Source organism: Talpa occidentalis, unplaced genomic scaffold, assembly GCF_014898055.3.
Source record: "Talpa occidentalis isolate TD23 unplaced genomic scaffold, MPIMG_talOcc4v2.1 talOcc4.16, whole genome shotgun sequence".
NCBI lineage: Eukaryota > Metazoa > Chordata > Mammalia > Eulipotyphla > Talpidae > Talpa > Talpa occidentalis.
In genome coordinates, this window is record NW_023601653.1 from 50,946,629 (window position 1) to 50,967,303 (window position 20,675).

Here is a 20,675-nt window from a genome sequence, read left to right on the forward strand (position 1 = left end):
GAGAGATCTGGATGGGGATGTGGGTCCTCATGCCAGTGCCCTCAACCATGACCCATCCTGGCGGTTTCTGGTGTAGGGGAGGATGTAGTTGACAGAGATCCCAAAACCTCTGCTATGACTGATGTGCTAAGGCAGACAGTGAAGGCCTAGGGGACTCAAGAATGGTTCCTTTCTTTTACCTGTTAAAGCTGGGCTCTGAGGAAATACAGTGTGAGAAAGACCTGCCAATGGGGATCGTGTTGAGGAATAGGTAAAGTTTCTCTTTTATGGCCAGGATTCTGGTTGTTGGCTCTAAACCTATGGTGTCTTAAGGAGACTGGGAGAATGTATTTGCTGGACATTTGCCAGTCTTCTAATAAGAATTTTTAAGTGAAGAGCTCCAGAGTAGCTGCAAAACTAATGAGGCCAATAAGAAAAAAAATAAGTAGCAGCATTGCCAAGTAATACAGTATAAAAAGTCTTTGAAAAATGCCCCTCATTGTCTATGAATCTATATTAATGTACAGAAGATGTATTTAAAAGAGTGTAATAAACCTGAGAAGTTTAACTTCAGGAAATGAATGCACTGTAGCTCTATCTCAGAGTCTGGATAGTCTACAAGCAGGGCTGCTGCACTCTACCTGCAAGCTAAATTGATCTCCATGTTATTTTGGCAAGTAAAGTTTTGTTTGTTCGTTTTCTTCTGCTATATCCTTAGCATAATTTTTACTTTTGAGTCACATAAATGCTCAGAATAAAAAAAAAGTAAGAGAAACAAAACAATGCTAATAAAGTTTTGTTGACACACCCTCAGGTGTTCATGTGCACATATGCTATGGTGGTCGAGCCCACTGGTTGCCACAAAAACTGTATGACCCACCAAGCTTGTAAATCTTTACTATTTGGCTCTGCAGAAAAAAGTTTTCCAACTTGGCGTCAAGAAGTAGGCTGTCAAGTGTGGTTGCTCTTGGCTACATGTGACAAATAAAGATTTAAATTCAGCTTTAACCTATTGTAAATAGTGCTGCAATAAACATAGGGGTACAGGTGTTCTTTTGAGTCAATGTTTTTGTGTCCTTTGGATAGATCCCTAGGAGTGGAATTGCTGTGTCGTATGGTAGCTCCATTTTTAGTAGACTGTGGAACCTCCAGACAGCTTTCCATAGTGGTTGAACCAGTTTGCACTCCCACCAGCAGTGTAGGAGAGTTCCTTTTTCACCATATCCTCACCAACATTTGTTGTTGCTTGTTTTTTTGGTGTGTGCCATTCTCACTGGTGTAAGGTGGTATCTAATGTGGTTTTGATTTGCATTTCCCTGATTATAAGGGATGTTGAACATTTTTTCATATGCCTATTGGCCATTTGCATTTCTTCTTTGGAGAAATGTCTTTTAAGTTCTTCTGCCCATTTCTTGACTGGATTGTTTATATTTTGTTGAGTCCTGTGAGTCCTTTGTATATCTTTGTGATCAGTCCTTATCAGTTGACTGGAGTGCAATGATTTTTTCCCAGTCAGTGGGGTGTGTCTTTGTTTTGGTTAATGTCTCTTTTGCTGTACAGAAGCTTTTCAGTTTCATGTAATCCCAGGTGTTTATCTTTTCCTTGACTTTCTTTGCTTTAGGTGATGAGTCTTTAAATATGTTTTTGAGATGTATGTGTTGTAGTGTTTTACCTATATTTTCTTCTATATATTTATTTTATGGATTCAGGTCTTATGTTCAGTTCTTTTATCCATTTTGAGTTGATTTTTGTGCACAGTGAGAGGTAGTGGTCTAGTTTCATTTTTTTGCACGTGGTGTTCCAGTTTTCCCAGCACCATTTATGGAACAAACTGTGTACTATTTACAATAGGTAAAAGCTGGAAACAATCCAAATGCCCAAAAATAGATGACTGGATCAAGATGTGGTATATATACACAGTGGAATATTATTCAGCAATTAAAAAAATAAACTCATGCCATTTGCAGCAACGTGGATGGAACTAAAAGGATTATGCTCAGTGAAATAAGCCAGAAAGAAAAAGAAAAATATCGGATGGTTTTACTAATAGCAGGAATATAGGGGAACCAAAGAAGACATCAGCGTAAAAACATAATAACAGTACAAAACACAACAAAGCAAAAACAGACAATTATAAATCAGAGACATACTGCAGGGGAGGAGGCGGGAGAGGGATCAGAGAGAAGGAGGGAGGAGCACAGGGGACTGAGGTAATGGTGCACGGGTGCATTGGTGAAGGAAACTCTATGGGGACTACACCTGAGGGGGTGGGGGGAAGCAAATATTGTTTAAAAATGAACAATGATGTAAAAAATAAAAATTAATTTAAAAAGATTTAAATTCATAAAAAGATTTAGCTCCTCAGTCACATCACTAGTTTAAGTGCTCATGGCCATATGTAAATAGTGGCTGAACAATTTGACAGCGCAGATGCAGAACATTCCAGTCATTGTAGAGATAGTTATTTAAAGTCACTCTGAGGAAGTACTGACCTGTGCTGAAGGCAAGACTGGCTGTTGCAAGTTAGCTAAACACACAGGAGGGGCGTGGTGCCGTGGTGATGGGCACCTGGCACAGGTGCTGCAGGCAGGTGAAGGAAAGGATATACCCAAATTATAGCAAAAGTTGTAAGTGGATAGCTTGTCTTGATGTTATTAGCCTTTTTTATTTTTTGCTTCTAATCACTTTTTTTTTTTTTTTTTTTTTTTTTGCTTCTTCCAGCTTTGTGGAGGAGGTAATTTTCTTTAGGTTTTTGATATTCTAATATACTGTAGAATTTCTGGAATACCTGTTTCTATAAGCATTAGTAGTGAAAGGCAGCTCAGCAATGTTAATGGAAACAAGATAGTAGTCCCTTATAATAAGGTCTCAACAATGTCTACTGCTATAATTGCTATATAATTAGTGTCATTTAAAACAAAGAAAATAATATAGTGTTATATAATAACCGAGATGAGAAAGCATATGTTGTACAAAAATGAAGAATGATGTAAAAAATATACAAATAAATAAATTTTAAAAATATACTGCAAGTACTCACATCTCTCTACAAGTAACATTTTTTTTTTTAGTTCATGTGATGGGATGGAAGTGTTTCATTGTTTTTCAAAAAGTGTTCCATCCCACTCAAATATTTAAGTTTTACACTGGAAATATTTAAGTTTTACACTGCCTGTAAAACAAAGGATGTTGATCAGCTGAAGTGTAATTTAGAAATTATGTGAAATGTATCTGTTTTACTTCATATTCTCAAATAATAGTATGATGGTTTTCTTTTTAGTACACGATGTTAGTTCACAGCTTGAAGAGAAATCACTGCCCTATTTAAAGTTTGATATTTTGTTTTAAGGTTGATTAATCATACGAAGAAATTAATGGAAAAAGAAGAAAAGCTGTGCATTAAAATTCTTCAGACTTTGCGAGAAATGCTGGAGAAGAAAGACAGCTTTGTGGAAGAGGTAATTTTCTTTAATTTTTGATATTCTAAAATAAAGCAGAATTTCTAGAATACTGTAACAGTGCATTACAACAGGCTAACATGTGACTACTTGTATCATAATAATGGTGTGTGCCTTAGAGGAATAGATAATTGGAGTATTTATAGTTATCATCTTGCTTGTCTGCTTTGATTTGAGAAATAGCTAGGACTAGAATGGCACAAATATTTAGCATATTTGTTTTATTATATTTTAACTTGACTATATATACAGATATTCATCTAGCTTCAATGGACTAAAGGCCATTTTTTTTCAAAACAACAAACAACTAAGAGGCATTGTTAATAATCTGTAAAAAGTTCTACATGCTGAAATGGTCTATGCATTTTGGCATATGTTGACTCTCATTGTAAATATATATTCATATCATTTTTATAACAGTATGCCAAGTATTATATAATAATTTTTAAAATAAGTGGAATAGTATGTTTCTATTCTGAATATTTAAGCATTGCACCAATGATGCTCAGGGAATATTATAGATAATATTTACCAGTCTTTTATTAACAATGACAGCTCAGGATCTTATTCATGGACAGCTTGAGGCATATTCAGTGCTCCAGGTGATGCACACAAATATAAAGTATGAATCGAGACAAGTTCTTTCAGCTCACCTCTCACCCTTTTGCATTGCATATCACACAAAACTTGTGTCATGTTCCTGAATAACTTTCTGGTCTGTTTCTGTAAATAATCATCTGATATGTTTAACATTGGAGGAATTTTATATATTTATGTATATCTGACTCCAAAAATTGTAGTGGTAAGGTTGTTTTTCTTTTTTAAATATGTGTTCTTTTATAAAAGAAATGTAGTAGAATCTTGGATATTAATAGAAGGGTCACAACTTCAAAATATTCTCTTTGAGTTGGAAGCTTCCATCTGTGAACAAAATGACTCCTGCTTTGCACTAACTCTTTTCATCATTTAACTCTGCCTGGGAGATGAATGATCAGACTAAAGGTGATCAGTACAGTTTTAGCAAATATCTCTGTGACACAGGACTCATGAATATGGCTAATATGTTTGAGTAGAAAGTATGATTTAATCAAGGATTAATCGAGTTCCCTGGGACTTTTTACTGTCTGCCTGATTCCTTCAGTAGTGCTGTAGATGGTTTGACTTGAGGTGAAGTACTATTGATAGATCCTAAAGTGGAAAAATGGGGTCAATTTAAGTTTTTGACAGAAGAGTGATACAGGTGTTAGTAGTAACTTGTAGTGAATAGCAACTCTGTGGAAAGGCTTCAACTCTGTGTAATAGAGCATTACTGGATTGCTCTAAAGGAAGGGAGGGAAGAAATCAAGTAAGACTTTACTCTGCCATGTCAAATATATTTTTGTGAATCTCCCAAACCACCCTAAAATCACCCTGGAATCTTTCTCTTCTCCCTTCCCATTGCTGTCACTTGTTCTGGCTTTCATGATATGGAAAACTCCAGAAGTTCAGTTCCCTGGGACCTCCCAGAAGGGAGGCACACTTCACAAGATAGTATGTGAATGGCACCACCTCTCCCCCACAACACAGCCCTCAGGCAGAAAGTTAAGATGAGAAAGGCTGGTGGGGAGTGTGCACTCAGTCAGCTAACATAGCTGATATGAGCAGCTCCATAGGGACCGGGCACATGGAGATGAATGATGCAGCTGGCTGAGGGTCACCCTGGGAATCCTGTGAGAGCCCCTCAGAAATCTTCAGTGCCTCTGCCCCCTGTGGTTTCCAGGTCTCCATTATGTCCTCTCCACTCTCCCCACCCTTCTGCATCCTCAATGTGCCTGAAATTCCCCTCAGCTGTACCTTGCTGCACTAGTTGCATCTGGAATCCTGGGTGGCTGACACCCTAGTGTGTTCTTTGTGACTAGCTAATGGTAGTCCTTGTCACATGTTCCAGCCAGTGGTGATTGCTCTGTCCGTAGAATTATGAAAAAAATAAATTGTGCCTTTCCTTTTATGATGCTTCAGTCTGCTTCTAGTTCTTGTCCAAGCTCCTTGTTTTATAGATGATATCATTGAGAACCAGAGAGGTTATGTGATTTGACTGAGGGCACACAGCAACTGCCAGACCAGGACATACATTGGAACTCCTTTTTCCCTGCCTAATATTGATAGGCATCATGTTGTAAACATGATAAGAACAAATATTCTCTATAACTATTAAGGAAGGTTCATATATTTTTTTCAAGCTTGTTTTGGAGTTCAAATTTTAAGTCATAGGCAGACAGAATTTAACATCAAAGTATTTAAAGATTTAGAAAATCTCTAAGAAAATATTAAGGACTGTAGAAATGTAGTCATTTAACTACAAAAAGAAAAATCTGAAAGGGGCTTAGAGTTTTCATTTCTTAGTGGGCATGACTGTTAAGGACAACATGAAAATAACTTATGGTTGAAAGAACTTTAGATTTCAGACAACTTTTCATTCTGTGATATGGAAAAGAAGCATTTCCATCAGTATAAGTAGAAGACACCCTCCGTTCCCCAAGCTACTTGAAAGAAAAGCATGTTAGATCTAGAATTATTCCAATACCTACACTGAGAGACAGGACTAAGTGAGATCTGCTAGCTGGTTCTTTGTAAACAGTTGGTGCTCAGTTATCCCTGTTAGTGCACAGAAGCTAAACGACGCACCAACCTGGGTGAAGTCGTATTGGGTAATGGTTTCAGAAACTGGTCAAAGCTGTCATTTTACAACTGTGCTCTCAGAGAAACCCTTGCTGTCATCAGTAAGGGTACAGTGGCTATGTCTTCATGACATCATCCATTTCCTGTTTACCAAAAACCTTGTGGTTTAAAATCATGCAAATTTGTTTTCTTACAGTTTTGGTGGTTAAAGCTTAAAATCAAGGTGTTAATAGGGTGTTCTCATTCTGGAGACTCTAGGGGAGAATTTGTTTCTTTATCTTTTCTAGGCACTTCCTGCATTCCTTGGCTCATGGCCCCATTTTCTATCAACAGGGCCTGCAGTGCACTGTCTTCCAGTCTCTTTCTCTCTTCTCCCTCCCCCCACCCCCCCTCATTTATACACACATATGCCATTGTCACATCTCTTCCTCTCACCCTGCCACCTTTTTGTTGGGATGCTCATGAGTACCTTGGATCTACCTGGTTAATCCAGTATCTCCCCATCTCAGGGTCCTTACCATAATCACACCTGCAGAACTCCTTTTCCCCTGTAAGTACCCTGGTCAGGGCATAAACATCTTTGGGGAGGACCATTGTCCAGTCTATCACAAGGACCTTTTTTTACTGACAGTGGGAAATGACAGGTGCATGCAGGTACAGAGTTTGCCTGTGGCTGATTAAGTTACTGCATGTGCTGTCTAAATGTGAATGAATTGCAAACATTCTTTAACTTTACTCTCTTCAAAAGTTAGTATTCTGCTAACTTTCTACAACTGTTCTGGGAGGTATCTGGAGGAGGCAGTGTACTTACTTACACACTTGTAAGGTATGAGTTGTGTTTAATCACATAAGTTACCTAATACCTGGTTGTCTAATAGCTAATCAACCTGATTTCTACTATTTGTAGAAATATTTGATTTCTACTATTTGTAGCATCCCTAATAGATCTCTCAGAATTAGTGAAGACAGAAAAAACAAAGCTTTTTGAGATGAGCCAGCCTAATACTACATTTGAGATCCACTATTTAAATTTAAAATGTCATCTTAAAAGAAAGCCACATTTTCATTTTTGTTTCTTTGGTCATCCATCTCAGAAGTAACTGTGTGTATGTGTGTGTGCACATGGTGAGTAGATGGTAAAAATTAAGAAATAGAGCAATAAAGTGTAGATTGGCTTCATGAGTGGAGCAGATGGCCTATAGAGCAATTTCCAGCTTTTTGAGATTTTGGTTTTCTCAATTTGTTCGCCTTCTCTGTGGGACATATTGGGGGAAATCATTAGGTAGCTACATTTTTATCTGATATTTACAACATTCTGTATTTATAACAATTTTATAACATTTGTGACTTATAATATCTTTGATTACAATTCTTAATTAACTGTACTTTAATTAATTAATTAAAGTTAATTAACTGTACTTTATATTCTTTGTTATTTCCCCCTTCTTAGTTTGTTCCAAAAGACTGACAGATAAAATAGTGGTGGACCACATCTTGAAGAGTCTCAGCAGAGTGATATAAGTAAAGGGATATAAATTTTCTGTTCTGATGTCTCTGAGATCATCTAGTGATCATAGTTGTACTACATGTTATAGTGTTAATTTTCATTGACAGCTAAACCTTGAAAATTTTATCTAGAAAATCATTAAGGAGAAAACTTACTGAAATTTTAGAAAACTTCCACTTAGGAAATATTGTCTTTTTAGGTAATTCTCACAGGAAAGCAAAAAAAAAAAATCACAAAAGCTTCACCCTAACAACCTGGAAAACACAACACTCCTTTAAGATTGGTCATATTTGAAAGGCTTTTTAGGTAACAACAGCAGGCATATTTATTTACACTTAAAAATATGTAGAAGGAAAATTGCGGGAGAGGGGGAAGAGAAAGAATGCTTTATAATACCTGTAGGGCTCTATTATTTCTAATGTTCTCCAACCTTAAAGCCATTTTGTTCTAATCTTCTTTCTGTGACCTCTCTACCACAAAAACAATACCGGCTAGGCCAAGTTTCTGTTTCACGGAGTAACTTCATTATAGCACGACACTTCTGTGCCTTTAGAGGTATTTCAGGTCTAGGCCTGAGTAAGGGTCTATGTGACAGGGTAACGGAGACAGAAAATGCTGTGTGGGTTTGCTAAAGGTGGGGCGATGTGGGGGATCAGGAAACAGGTTTGTGGTCAGAGGTTTGGCTTGGTTTCAAGGGTGTTTTTGTTGTTTTCTTTTACACTGATACACATTTTCATTAAGATGTGGAGAGCAATACAAATTTTTTTTCTTGTAAAAGGGAGAAACATACATAAATCATAAAAAGTAAAGCTGTCTATAAGATCTGACCCTAAATATATAAAATTCAGAGCTTCTGTACTTTAGAGTTGGAAAAGATAATGAGTAATGAGCATATTTACTGAGAGCCCATGGAACTGGCCATTTAAAGTCATTTCTTTATATTGTAGTTAAAGAAGTTAACCTTTTTTAGAATACTAATCATATTTCCCTGCAGGTATTTTCCTATCTACTCATAAATTACACTGACATACATGCAGTCTTCAGGACAATAAAGATACTTAGTTAAGCTCAATATGCTTAGAACATTCAGGTTTAAAATGCCATACATCCTTGGGTGACTATTGCCATGAAATCTAGCAGCTGCCTCTGTAGAAGCTATGGGAAGGTTTCAAGCCCTGGTTTCTATAAAGCAATGACAGCCAGCAGTGACTGGGAGCTACTGTATGTCAGATACTCTTCCCCATCATTTATATGTATTGTCTTATTTAGTGCCAACCCTTTGTCACAGGTAGTAGTATTGTCTCTCATGGAGGAGTAGAGTTTAAGGTCTCACATCTCATGGGTGGAAGCGAGCCAGTGGTAGTTCATCCCAAGCATTTCAGCTCCCAAGCCCATGTTCCTGCAAGCAGATTGGAGCCAAACAGACTGTGATTTATAATTATAGTTCTTCCATTTCAAAGATTGTCATCTAAATTAAAAGAGAAGTAATTTAAATTTATTCTTGATAAAATGTGTGTATGTGTCATTGGGAAGGCATCAGTGAGCTGCAAAGGAAAGGCTTGAAGATTGTAAACTGAGTTGATGGGGAACCATATGATGCCATAGCTGGGGAGATTTTGAGGATTTACAATCCTACAGATCATCACTTGACTTCCCAGTCCCTACACTGGTTGCTCATGGTCTGAGTTTTCAGTAGCCAATAACTAGATTCAGAAGTTTTTGAGAGTCCTTTATAATATGGCCATCCTAGATCACTCCTTGTGGTCTGTGCAGTCTTTAGCCACCAGCATCGCACCAGTGGGGAGCCATGGACTTTTCCAGGTGTCCTGCTGGGCCAGGAGGCATGTCCACCTTGACTGATGATGGCAGAAAGTGGCTTCTCAATTTGAAAGCTGGTATCTGGAGTGTGATGGACTAAAAGATCATTACAAAATGATGCCTTGAGTTTTTTTTTTCCTTAAGCTTTATTTATTTATTTATATAAGAACTGTGGTATAGGCCAGATGTGCGGGAGGGTGAGCGGATTCACCAGAGACAGAGCAGAGAACAGAACAGGCAGACTGACGAAACACACTGCTGAGGGGAGCAGCGGGTGAAACAGGAGAGGTCTGACACGCCATGTGGGACCCTCGCTGGGCGGCGGGGATCGAACCGGCGCTGCCAAGGCTGTGGACAGCTTCGCAGCAGTGCACTCAACAGCCTGCGCCACCAGAGGAGTCCTCTTGAGTTATTTTTAAGATATTTTCATCTTTTCTGTAACTCCAAAACTTACTGTCTACTGAATTAAGAAGAGTTTATTCTAAAAACAAAGAGAAACCCCACCAACTGGGAAAACATTTTTGCACACAACACTAATGATAAAGGACTGATCACAAAAATCTGCAAAGAGTTGATGAGAGTCAACAACAACAAAGAAAATAATCCAGTCAAAAAATGGGCAGAAGAGCTAAAAAGAAACTTCTCTGAAGAGGAAATGCAAATGGCTAAAAGGCATATGAAAAAATGTTCAACATCACTTGTAATCAGGGAAATGCAAATCAAAACTACCATGAGATACCATCTCACACCAGTGAGAATGGCACATATTAAAAAAACTAGCAACAACAACTGTTGGCGAGGGTGTGGAGAAAAAGGAACTCTCCTGCACTGTTGGTGGGAGTGCAAACTGGTCCAACCACTATGAAGAGCTGTGTGGAGATTTCTGGACCTACTATACATAGAGCTCCCATATGATCCAGCAATTCCACTCCTAGGTATTTACCCAAAGGACACAGAAACATCAATTCCAAAGAGCACCCTATGTTTATAGCAGCACTGTTTACAATAGCTAAGCTTTGGAAACAGCCCAAATGCCCAAAAATAGATGACTGGATCAAGAAGATGTGGTCCATATACACCATGGAATATTACTCAGCATTCAAAAAAGATAAACACATGCAATTTGCAGCAACATGGATGGCGCTGGAAGGGATCATGCTCAGCGAAATAAGTCAGAAAGAAAAAGAAAAATACCGGATGGTCTCACTCATAGCAGGAATCTAGAAAACTTAAATAAGGGACCAGGAAAATGAGTAACTATAAGAAAGTGAAAATCAAAACCAACAAAAAACTATGAACCAGAGACACTCTAAGGGGGGGGTAGGGGGCGGGAGGGGAGGGATTGGGGACAAAATAAGGGGGTTGCAATTGTATGGGGAATATAAAAATAAAATTTATATAAATAAATAAATAAATAAATAATGCATTAAAAAAAAGAAGAGTTTATTCTTTTCCTCAGCAGGGGAAAAAAATTCATTATAACTAATCTTTTATTTCTGATTTTGAGGAGCAGCAAAAACAGTACATCAGAATCGCACTTAGGACCTTAACTCCTAAATCTAAAATGTAGGCCTTTGGGGCCCAGCACAAATCACACGACTGTGAATTTATAAATTCCAGCCAGTTCTTCTTGTGAGTATGTGTAAAGTTACTCACCTTCTTGCATATGCTCATTTCACTGTCTAGCAGACAAATGAACTAAAGTGGAATTGCTACCCGCAAAGTGCACTGTAGCTTAAGAATTTGATAATAACTATTTTTGCTAACAGAAAATTAATTTCAGTTTTAGCATCAGATGATGTTGTAGAGTTTATTAAATATATTTTAGAATTGAATGCAATTTTTCTTTCAGTGTTCTAATGTTCTAATGTTTTAAACTAAAAACATAAGTGAAGTTGTAAAGTTGTTTTACCATCTGACTTATTCTTGTATTGTAAATGTGACTTGTGTATATGTGTGTGGGATGTGTTGTTTTAACTTGGTAACTAACTTGTGGGAAATAGGAAAATATGTTGATGTCTCCTTACAAGAAAAGATCTATTTTAGAAACATAATTAATAAACTGTCTTATTTTGGAATTTTTATTTTATATTTTCATCTAGGCAACAAGACTGAGGTTAAAGGTAGGCATATAAGCCACAATTACTTTTGAAATTTACTCTTTTTGAGTGCTATACTGGCTCAGTCACTGTCAGACTATAAAAGTGATGAGTTTACCAGATTTGGTATAGTCATTTTAACCTCATTATTACATGTAATTATAAAATTCTTAATTAAGCCTTTCCCATATAAAAATATTATATACATCAGTGTCTGAACAGTTATTGAGCTGTAGTGTGATTCTGTATAAGCTGATGATCAAAAGTTCATGATATAAATATTACCAATATTCAAAAATTAGTCAACTATTCTTTCCCTCTAGTAAGTAAAGACATTTGATAGCGAATGATTATAGGTGAAAATGGCAATGTGGCTCAAAAAAAAAAAAAAAAAACCCAACAAAACTTGGATGATGTGAAAAGTAAAGAAAAAAACCACAAGAAAAAGAGAATGTGAAAGTCCACTAAAATTAGCATATTGTGAAATTATAATATGAATTATACGCACGAGAAGCTATCCTAAACGTTTTGAGGAAACAGCCCACAATCAGTTTCTCTTAATTCCACTCTATTCTACTGGGCAGTTGTGAAATCGGCCTGCTTCATGTAGAACTTTGAGTAGCATGACTGCTGACGGTTTTACTTTGGTGTGGGATTGTTATTTGAAGTTTGCTAGAAACTCCTTGAAGGGAGTGTGATGATGAAACATGGTGCCAAACCTTTGGGTGCTGAGATTCTATAAGCCTGCGGTTCTGTGTGCTCCCCAGTCCCAGTCCCACTTGGGGGCCCAGCCTCAGGGCAGACATTGGCCATGCACCCCACCCCCTCCAACCCTGTGCCAGCAAGTGCCTCCCATGTAGCTGTGCTCAGTACATTTGCAGATGGACTGACTTTCACACACGAGAGATCAGTGTTGCTGACTGAGAGGGGGGCAGTGGGGGGGCGTGACTGAGAGGGGGGCAGTGGGGGGGCGTGTGACCCTCATTGGCACATCTAAGAAGTATCATGTGGATTTCCACTTGCATTGTTTTGTAACCCAGGAAGGGCGGGCAGTAGCAAGAGTGCTGCCTAGAGGCCTGATGAGGGAGATCACCTGGCAGAAGGCATCACGTCTGACCTATGGGTTTTTTGTTGCTGCCTGATTTGGAGAGAAAAAAACAGGGGGATCCCAGACATGGCACAGAAATATCCAACTCAGCCCAGGGTCGCTGGAGCAAAGGAATGGCAGCCAGATTGGAACACAGGAAATGGGAGGAATTCTTCAGCCACTGGGCTTCTCTTCGAGGGACGCCTCCCTTCCCTGCTCTGGCCCAGTGCACTAAGCAAGGGACTTCCCATTACACCCCCGGAGAGTGTGGGGACAGCAGGGCCTCTGAGGAGTGCTGAGGTCCAGCCTCTGGGCAGGGACACCAGGTTGGTCAGATCAGCTGGCGTGAACAGTGCAGCGGCCCCCTTCAGCCTCCAGCAGCATCAGGCTCTCCTGCTGCGGGACGGGATTGGGGCCTGGGGCTGCTGGGTAGCTCTGGGAGGAAGTGAGAGATGCAAAGGTGGTGAATTTGGCACATCATGCCTGGGTCCCAGCTGTTCTGAACCTTCATCAGGTCTCTGCAGAGGCTATCAACAGCCTGGGGTGTGTGACTCCGAGTCAGTTTTTGTGCCTCTTCCGAGAAGCTACCTGCAAAGCAGCAAGCTCACTCTTGTTGGGATCCTCTTCATCACTCTCTGAGGAGGATACTATTTTGAAATCTCCAGTTTTTTAGAAAAGACTGAGGTCCAGAGGATAAAATGATTAAGAATCAGATGATGAGGAACCAGCTGAGTGGGCAGTAAAGCAAGATTTCCTGATTCTACCTGAGACTTTTCCACCTGCAGGGAAAATAAATGATAATGCAGATAGTGTTTACCGCGTCCTTCAGACTTTGACTCTTTTACTCCCTCTAGAAACCTGAGGGTTCGAGAAATCTGCAATGAAAATAACAGGGAAATGTGGTCTCACCACTTTCAGGTTCATGCTCTAAATAACAGCAATAGCTAACGCTTTTCCAAATTATGTTTACTGAGGTGAGGTAGGTTTACATCTTTGTATCTGCTCCGGGTTGCTCCGGGTATTATGGGTTAAAACCATTACAAATACACACCCTGTCCACCACCAGTTCCCCAGTAACCCTCCACTCTGTTCCACTGGGTCTCTTCCTTCCCCCTTCCCACCTTACCACCCTCCCCCTCTGGTTGCCTCAGTTGTCTTTTTAATTTTGGGGTTTTTTGTGGAAGTACTGTTGCTTTACATCCTTGTTAACTTTTTTGACAGTAGAGGATTTCTCCCCTCAGATGTCTTTACCAGAGCTCCCCCACCCACCAAAGCACCCACAGTCCTCACCACAGTTGGTTGTGCCCCTCTCGCCCCATTCCCACTCCCTCACCCACCGATGTCTCAGTTCAAGGGTTGGCTTTATAGTTTGCCTTTGTCTGATTCTTTGTTTCGTTTCTCTGTTTCACATATAAGTGACACCATCTGGTACTTGGCTTTCTCCTTCTGGCTTATTTCACTGAGCATAACCTCTTCCAGCTCCATCCATGCTGCCCCAAATGACAAGACTTTATCTTTTTTGACCACTGAGTAGTGTTCCACTGTGTATATATACCACATCTTCTTGATCCATTTGTCTATTTTGGGATGTTAGGTTGTTTCCATATCTTGGCTGTTGTAAATAGTGTTGCAATAAACATAGCAATGCAGGTTTCTTTTCAAATTAATGGGTTTTTTTTTCTTTTAAGATTTATTTTTATACAAGAGCTATGGTACAGGCCAGAGGTGTGGGAGGGTGAGACGATTCAACAGTGACAGAGCAGGGAGCAGAACAGGCAGACGACCAAAACACACTGCTGAGGGGGGCAGCAGGTGCGACAGGAGAGGTCTGCTGCACCATGTGGGATTCTCGCCAGCAGGCTGGGATCGAACCTGCGCTGCAGAGGTTGCGGACAGCTTCACAGTGTGGCGCTCAACATACTGCACCACTGGAGAGGCCCTCAAATTAATGTTTTTATGTTCTTTGTGTGGGTACCTAGGAGTAGAATTGCTGAGTTGTCTGGCAGCTCCATTTTTAGTGTTTTGAAGAACCTCCACATTGCTTTTGGTGGGGGTTGGACCAGTCTACATTCTCATCAACAATGCACAAGGTTTCCTTTTTTCCACACCCTCATCAACACTTGTTTCTGTTTTTTTTGTATTTTTTAATATGGGCCATTCTCACTGGTGTGAGGTGGTATCTCATTGTGGTATGATTTACATTTCTTAGTTGCCTTTGTTTTATAGTCAGATGTTAAGAGTTTATTATTAGTTTGGTTTTGACTGGCCCTTTGTGACACTTTACTTTCTTCTTCTGACTTGCTTCACTTATATCATCCTCTCCAGATCCATCCATGTTGTCACAAGTAGCAGTAGTTCATCTTTTTTAATTGCTGAGTAGTTTTCCATTGTATTTGTGTATGTGTGTATTTTTTTAATTGCTGAGTAGTTTTCCATTGTATTTGTGTATGTGTGTATATACACACACAGAGTATGTATATATTTTATATATTGTCTGTGTGTATGTGTGTCTATGTATACACACCAGGTGTTTGTACCAGGTGCTTGTAAGTACTTTACATTTTCATTCATTTAACCTGCATCACAACACGTTGAGGAGGCCAGAGTCCAGAAAGGTCAAGAAACTTCTCCAAGATCATACAGAAATGAAAAAATGGTGGGGCCAGGATGAATGCTGAGTTGGTCTGAGTGTTTGGCTCCAGGACATGTGCTTCCAGTCACTGCATGAGACTTTTGTTCTATTCTGGTATCAGAATATCACTGAGCTGTAAGATGTCACCCATGGCTGACAGAGGAAAGGAATTTTCTTGTGTAAAATCATGTGGACCATCTAAAGATATCTCTTCACATGTTTTGAGTGATTTTGAACATCTACCATTTTCTGATTTCTTGAGGGTAGGCTTAATGTCTGCATATTCCATCTGGTGCTTAAAAATCTTATTCATTTTTGGATAAATCTTAGTTCCTTAGCACAAGACAACGCACAACATTTTGAATATTTGCAGATGGCTGAGTGCAATTGTTAGGTTTATCTTTTCTCAGTTGTTCCTAGCCTTTGGCTGCGTTTTTAATTAAAACTCAAATTATAGACTCCACTCCTTCTACAGTCGTGGGAGAGGGACAACAAATGTGACGTGTTAATAATAAGCACAGTACAGCAGCTTGGTATAATCAGCCCCGTGGCATGAAACAATCAAAGAGAGAGCCCAAGGACAATTAAAATCATGTTAAATGCTTACGATGAAGATCAGATAGATGAAATAATGTTGACAACACTCAGAGACATATACTTATGTCATTTCCATCCCAGGTATTGAGTTGATCTCATTGTCTCTGCAAAAATACAGAGTAGAGTAATGATGAGTTGCTTGTTAGAATCTGAGTGGTAACCAGAAACCATCTCACACTTGGAAGGAGCTTTGAGAAGGCTGCCATCTTAAGGCATCTCATCACTGACCACTGTGGTGCTTGTCATTATTTATTTACTTGTTCATCCAGCAAATAGGCAGTGCCATATGTGGACTTGGTTAAGCATCACCTAGTCTCTTGGTAGAGGTGACAAGGTCTCTGGCTACTAGACAGCTTGCTTACTTCCTTCAGAGATAACTTTTTCAAGGTGACTATTGCTATCATTTCCACCATGCTTTTACCATTCAGTGCCCAAAGGGTAGGCATTGAACCATTTCTCCAGCCCTGGCTCCCAATTCTGGCTCCTCCTCCACCTCCTAAGAATATGGTCCCTTCTGTTCTATTCAGCGCATGCTCCTGTATCCTTACCTTCTTCTCCACCTTCTTACCATAATGAGAGACTTAGTCTTCCCTTAGGTCCCCTTGTTCTCTCTCTTTTTTAAAAAGATTTATTTATTTATAGAAGAGCTGGGGTATAGGCCAGAGGTGCAGGAGAGTGAGAGGATTCACCAGAGACAGAGTGGGGAGCAGAACAGACTGACTGAAATACACTGCTGAGGGGAGCAGGGGGGGCAAGACAGGAGAGGTCTGCTGTGCCACGTGGGTATCTCCCTGGCCGGCCGGGAATCGAACCCATGCTGCAGAGGCTATGGACAACTTCATAGCACTACGCTTAACCGGCTGTGCCACCAGGGCGGAACCTCCCCCCTCCCCTTGTTTTCTTAACTATGTTAAATAGTGTCTCCTTCCCCTTTCAGTAAGTGAAGTAGCTTTGGCTCATTGTTACTTCTACATTGATTCTGCTACATTCTTAAATCCTTCGCTCCTTTGAGGTTCAGGCCCTTTCTTTCACCTGTACTGACCTAGCACCATCCTGGTCACTCCCTCCATCCATCCATCCCAGACTGGGCCCCAGCCCTGCCATCATGAGGGGTGGCTGCCATCCGTGTGGGCCATGCACCCAGTGTGGACCCTTGACATCTACACCAGCACATTCTGCTCCTCCACATCCATCACCCATTCTTCCATAACACCAAGGAAGTTTCCATCAGCAGGAACTGCTGCTTCTCCTTTTTAGTCCCTGCAGGCCTGCCCCTGCTAGACCTTTACTCCTTCCCATCCAGCTTGCTTGTGTAGCTCCACCCAGTCTGACTGTCCTGTGACCTAATCAAAACCTCTGACCAGTCTGATGTCCCAGCTGCTCAGCTTTCTCCCTTCCTGTGCGTGTCAACCCTGGATTTCCTAGTCACAAGCCCAGCTATGGAACAGCTGTTGAAGATGAGACTAGGGTCTTCACAAAAAAGCTTGAATAAGGGAAGGGTCTTTCCTCCGATGACAAAATAGCAGTGTTGTTGCCGAAAGCTGAGGGAGTGGGTGCCACACAGGTCGGGACAACCAGTTGCCACTCTGATTTCGTCTGCCATCTCTTGACAGATTGATTCTGTAAGTTAGTTAAGTTATTTGGCTGATTTTCTGTTCCCGTGCCAGCTAGCTGTATATGTATCCTCTTTCCAAATGAAGCCAGAAATCTTGGCTCAGAGTTCCCTGGTGATAAAAGCTTCTGCTTTACTATCTGCACAGACACTCTGTGTTCTCCAGAACCCAAGTGACTGGGGATATCGTTTCTCAAGGCTGAGAAAACATATGGCTGAAAGTATGCCGCTTCTTGTCGTCTGTAGCCTCCTGACGAGACATCTGCTGTAGCATTTTTTGTTCTTGGATCATGGACTGTTGTTTGCCAATTGTTTTCATAAATATTAATCTTTGAAATCTTGACTGACACACAAGTTGTTCCTTTTGGAATCCTTTCTTCTTTGTATGTGCCATTTGCAAATTGTTGTGTAACAACAGAACAGGGCTTTTCTTAACGAAAGATTCCTATTTTAAAAATGGGGGGCTAAAATTCCTAGTGCAAAACCTTGTACTTTTTTTTAAAAGATTTATTTATTGATTTATTTATTGATTTATTTATACAAGCACTGGGTATAGTCAGAAGCGCGGGAGGGTGAGAGAATTCACCAGAGCCAGAGCAGGGAGCAGAGCAGGCAGAAGGACCGAAGTACACTGCTGAGGGGAGCAGCGGGCGGCAGGAGAGGTCTGCGCGCCATGTGGGACCCTCCTCCTGTGGCTGGGGAGCAGCCGGGGATCGAACTGCGCTGCAGAGGCTTCGGCCAGCTTCGCAACCCAGCGCTCAACCGCTGCGCCACCGGGGAGGCCCAAAACCTTGTACTTTTTATTAGCATTTGAATTATTCCTCCTTTTCCCAAACTAAGATTATTGCAATTGAAATACTACTTATATACTGATTGTGTAAAAAGAAATTTTTCACTCCAGCTCTTGGAACTACCTCAAGATGTGTAAGCTCCACTTCCCGATTTGGTCTCAGGGTAGAGGGCTGTTTCTCCGTAGGTTGAAACTCTAAGCTGGATCATGATTCCCAACTGCACTATGAAGAGCCTGTTCAAGATGTTCCAGCAATGGGGCCACCCCTGGTGGCGTAGGCAGTTGGGTGTAGTGCTGTGAAGCTGTCCACAGTGCCAATTCGATCCTGGCCGGCCAGCAAGGGTCCCACATGGCACGGCAGACCTTTCCTGTCATGCCCGCTGCTCCCGTCAGCAGTGTATTTCGTCAGTCTGCCTGTTCTGTTCCCTGCTCTGTCTCTGGTGAATCCTCTCATCCTCTCATGCATCTGGCCTGTACCCCGGTTCTTGTATAAATAAATAAAATAAATCTTAAAAAAAAAAAAAAGATGTTCCAGCAATGGCATTCAGTGCATGTTAATTGCCAACCTTACCTTTGCAGGCAAAAATAATTGAAGTCTGTGATGGATGATAGTGTGAGTGTACCTTTTCCCCAGGGGTGCTGTTGCACGATGCTGACATGGTTTTGCAGGACAGTGTGACCCCTGCCACCTCGGATAGCACATGTAGAGTCGCATAAGTGCTACACACAGTTTTTAGGGTTCATTTTTACTTTTCCTGGTAGCTCCTGCTTTATTTTCCTCTTACCCTTAAGGATCCATGATTGAGCACATTTAAAATTGTTTTAATTATTGCTCAATGAATAAAACCCTTTTTAACCTAAAGTATAAAAACGTTTCACATAGATAGTTGATCTTAAGGCCTATCAATCATCTGTGTATCAAGTCAGTAGTGCCAAACTCTGTGGGTGACTAATTTTGGAGGAAGATTTGATCTTTTCCTTCTAATCTTCCTGCTCCACATTGAATTTCATCTCATTGTAAGATCTTGAGAGGGATGCTCCATTCTCAGATTTTCATGAGAAGTTTGAGTCTTTTATTGTTTCTAATTCAGGCAACTTTTGTGTCTATGTTTCAGGAATACAGGCTTACTCCTCTACAAATGTGTTACCACACCAGGCTCACCCCACCCGGGTCCTAATCCTCACTCCACCCCCAACCATTGGGTCCTTACCCCCTTTGCTCCTCCCCTCTTTTTTTGATTGTTCTTTAAGCCAGAATACCCTATTATTAGAGGAGAGTTAATAAATTGGAAAATAAAGCAACTCATTGGTGAGTGATGAAACTATGTCTTCAGCTGTATCTAGAGTCATATCAAAATTATATTTGGATTAGAAGAGATTTTCACATTTCTCTTTTGATGGCTGGCTGTGTCAAGACCGGGGATGTGTCTCATGGTTGAGATCTAGCATGTTCCCTTGGAGACCTCCTGGCAAGTGTCCACTCCCCTCTGCAGCTGCCAGTTTCTGAGAGTAAAATGAGGTTCACGTGTTTGCACACCAGCTTGCTGATTCTTGCCAGGGATACTTTTTGGAAAGAGCATAGTGAATGTTTCTCTGTGCATCTGTCTTTGGGAGGAAAGAGGATCTCACACATACTGGAAACTATTCCAGGATTGCATTAGATGCTCAGGATTAGATGAGGGGGCCCTCTCAGGGGGGCCACTGCTGTGAACCACTGGTGATTCTGTGAGGTGAGGGTTAGACAAGCTGGCCAGGGGCCCCCTGGGTCAGGGATGAGACGCTGGAGAGAGGTGATTTGGAGAAAAGCCAAATCAAAAAAGGCCTCAGAGTGGATGGTTTCAGTCAGCAGCCATCACCTGTTCAGAGCCTGTTATGTGTTACATCCAGTGCTGAGGTGAGACACCAGGAGAGCAACAAAGCCACCTTAGATGTTTCCAGATAAAGCACCATAGATTGGTAAACAATAGAAACTGGTTGTTTCAAATTTCTGAGGGTGAAAGTTTAAGGTCAGGGTGTCCATGGCATTGAGTCCTTCTGAGGACCTTGGAGGAAGGCGCTTTTCCAGATGTATCTCATTGCTTGTGAACAGCCATGTTCTCCCTGGGTCTTCATGTTGGTTTCCCTCCATGCATATGTCTGTGTCCAGATTTCTTCTTCTTATAAGGACATGGGTTGTACTAGATTAGGGCCCATGCTATTGCCCTTGTTTTAATTTAGTTATCTCTTTCAAGATTTGGGCTCCAACTGTGATTCTATTCTGAGGTAATTGGGGTCAAGACTTCCACATGTAAGTTTTGCGGTAACACATTTCTGCTTGTAATACCACCTCTGTCTTTAATCCATGCACAGATGAGACATGTCCAGATGTTTTCTTGTGTTCATTGTGTTGGGTGCAGTTAATGTGCAATGAGCAAATTGCTGGCATCTAGAGAGGTAGA

General features: G+C 40.7%; 1 protein-coding gene across 2 annotated transcripts in view; it reads left to right on the plus strand.

Moving 5' to 3' along the window:
* The window catches only part of ITPR2 (inositol 1,4,5-trisphosphate receptor type 2), a 450,075-nt gene that overhangs the window by 239,956 nt on the left and 189,444 nt on the right, over positions 1 to 20,675 (plus strand). For both annotated transcript variants that reach the window (XM_037514200.2, XM_054696343.1), the window contains exon 37: positions 3,329 to 3,437. In XM_037514200.2, the coding sequence (XP_037370097.1) occupies positions 3,329 to 3,437 (109 nt within the window). The remainder of the gene's footprint in view (positions 1 to 3,328; positions 3,438 to 20,675) is intronic.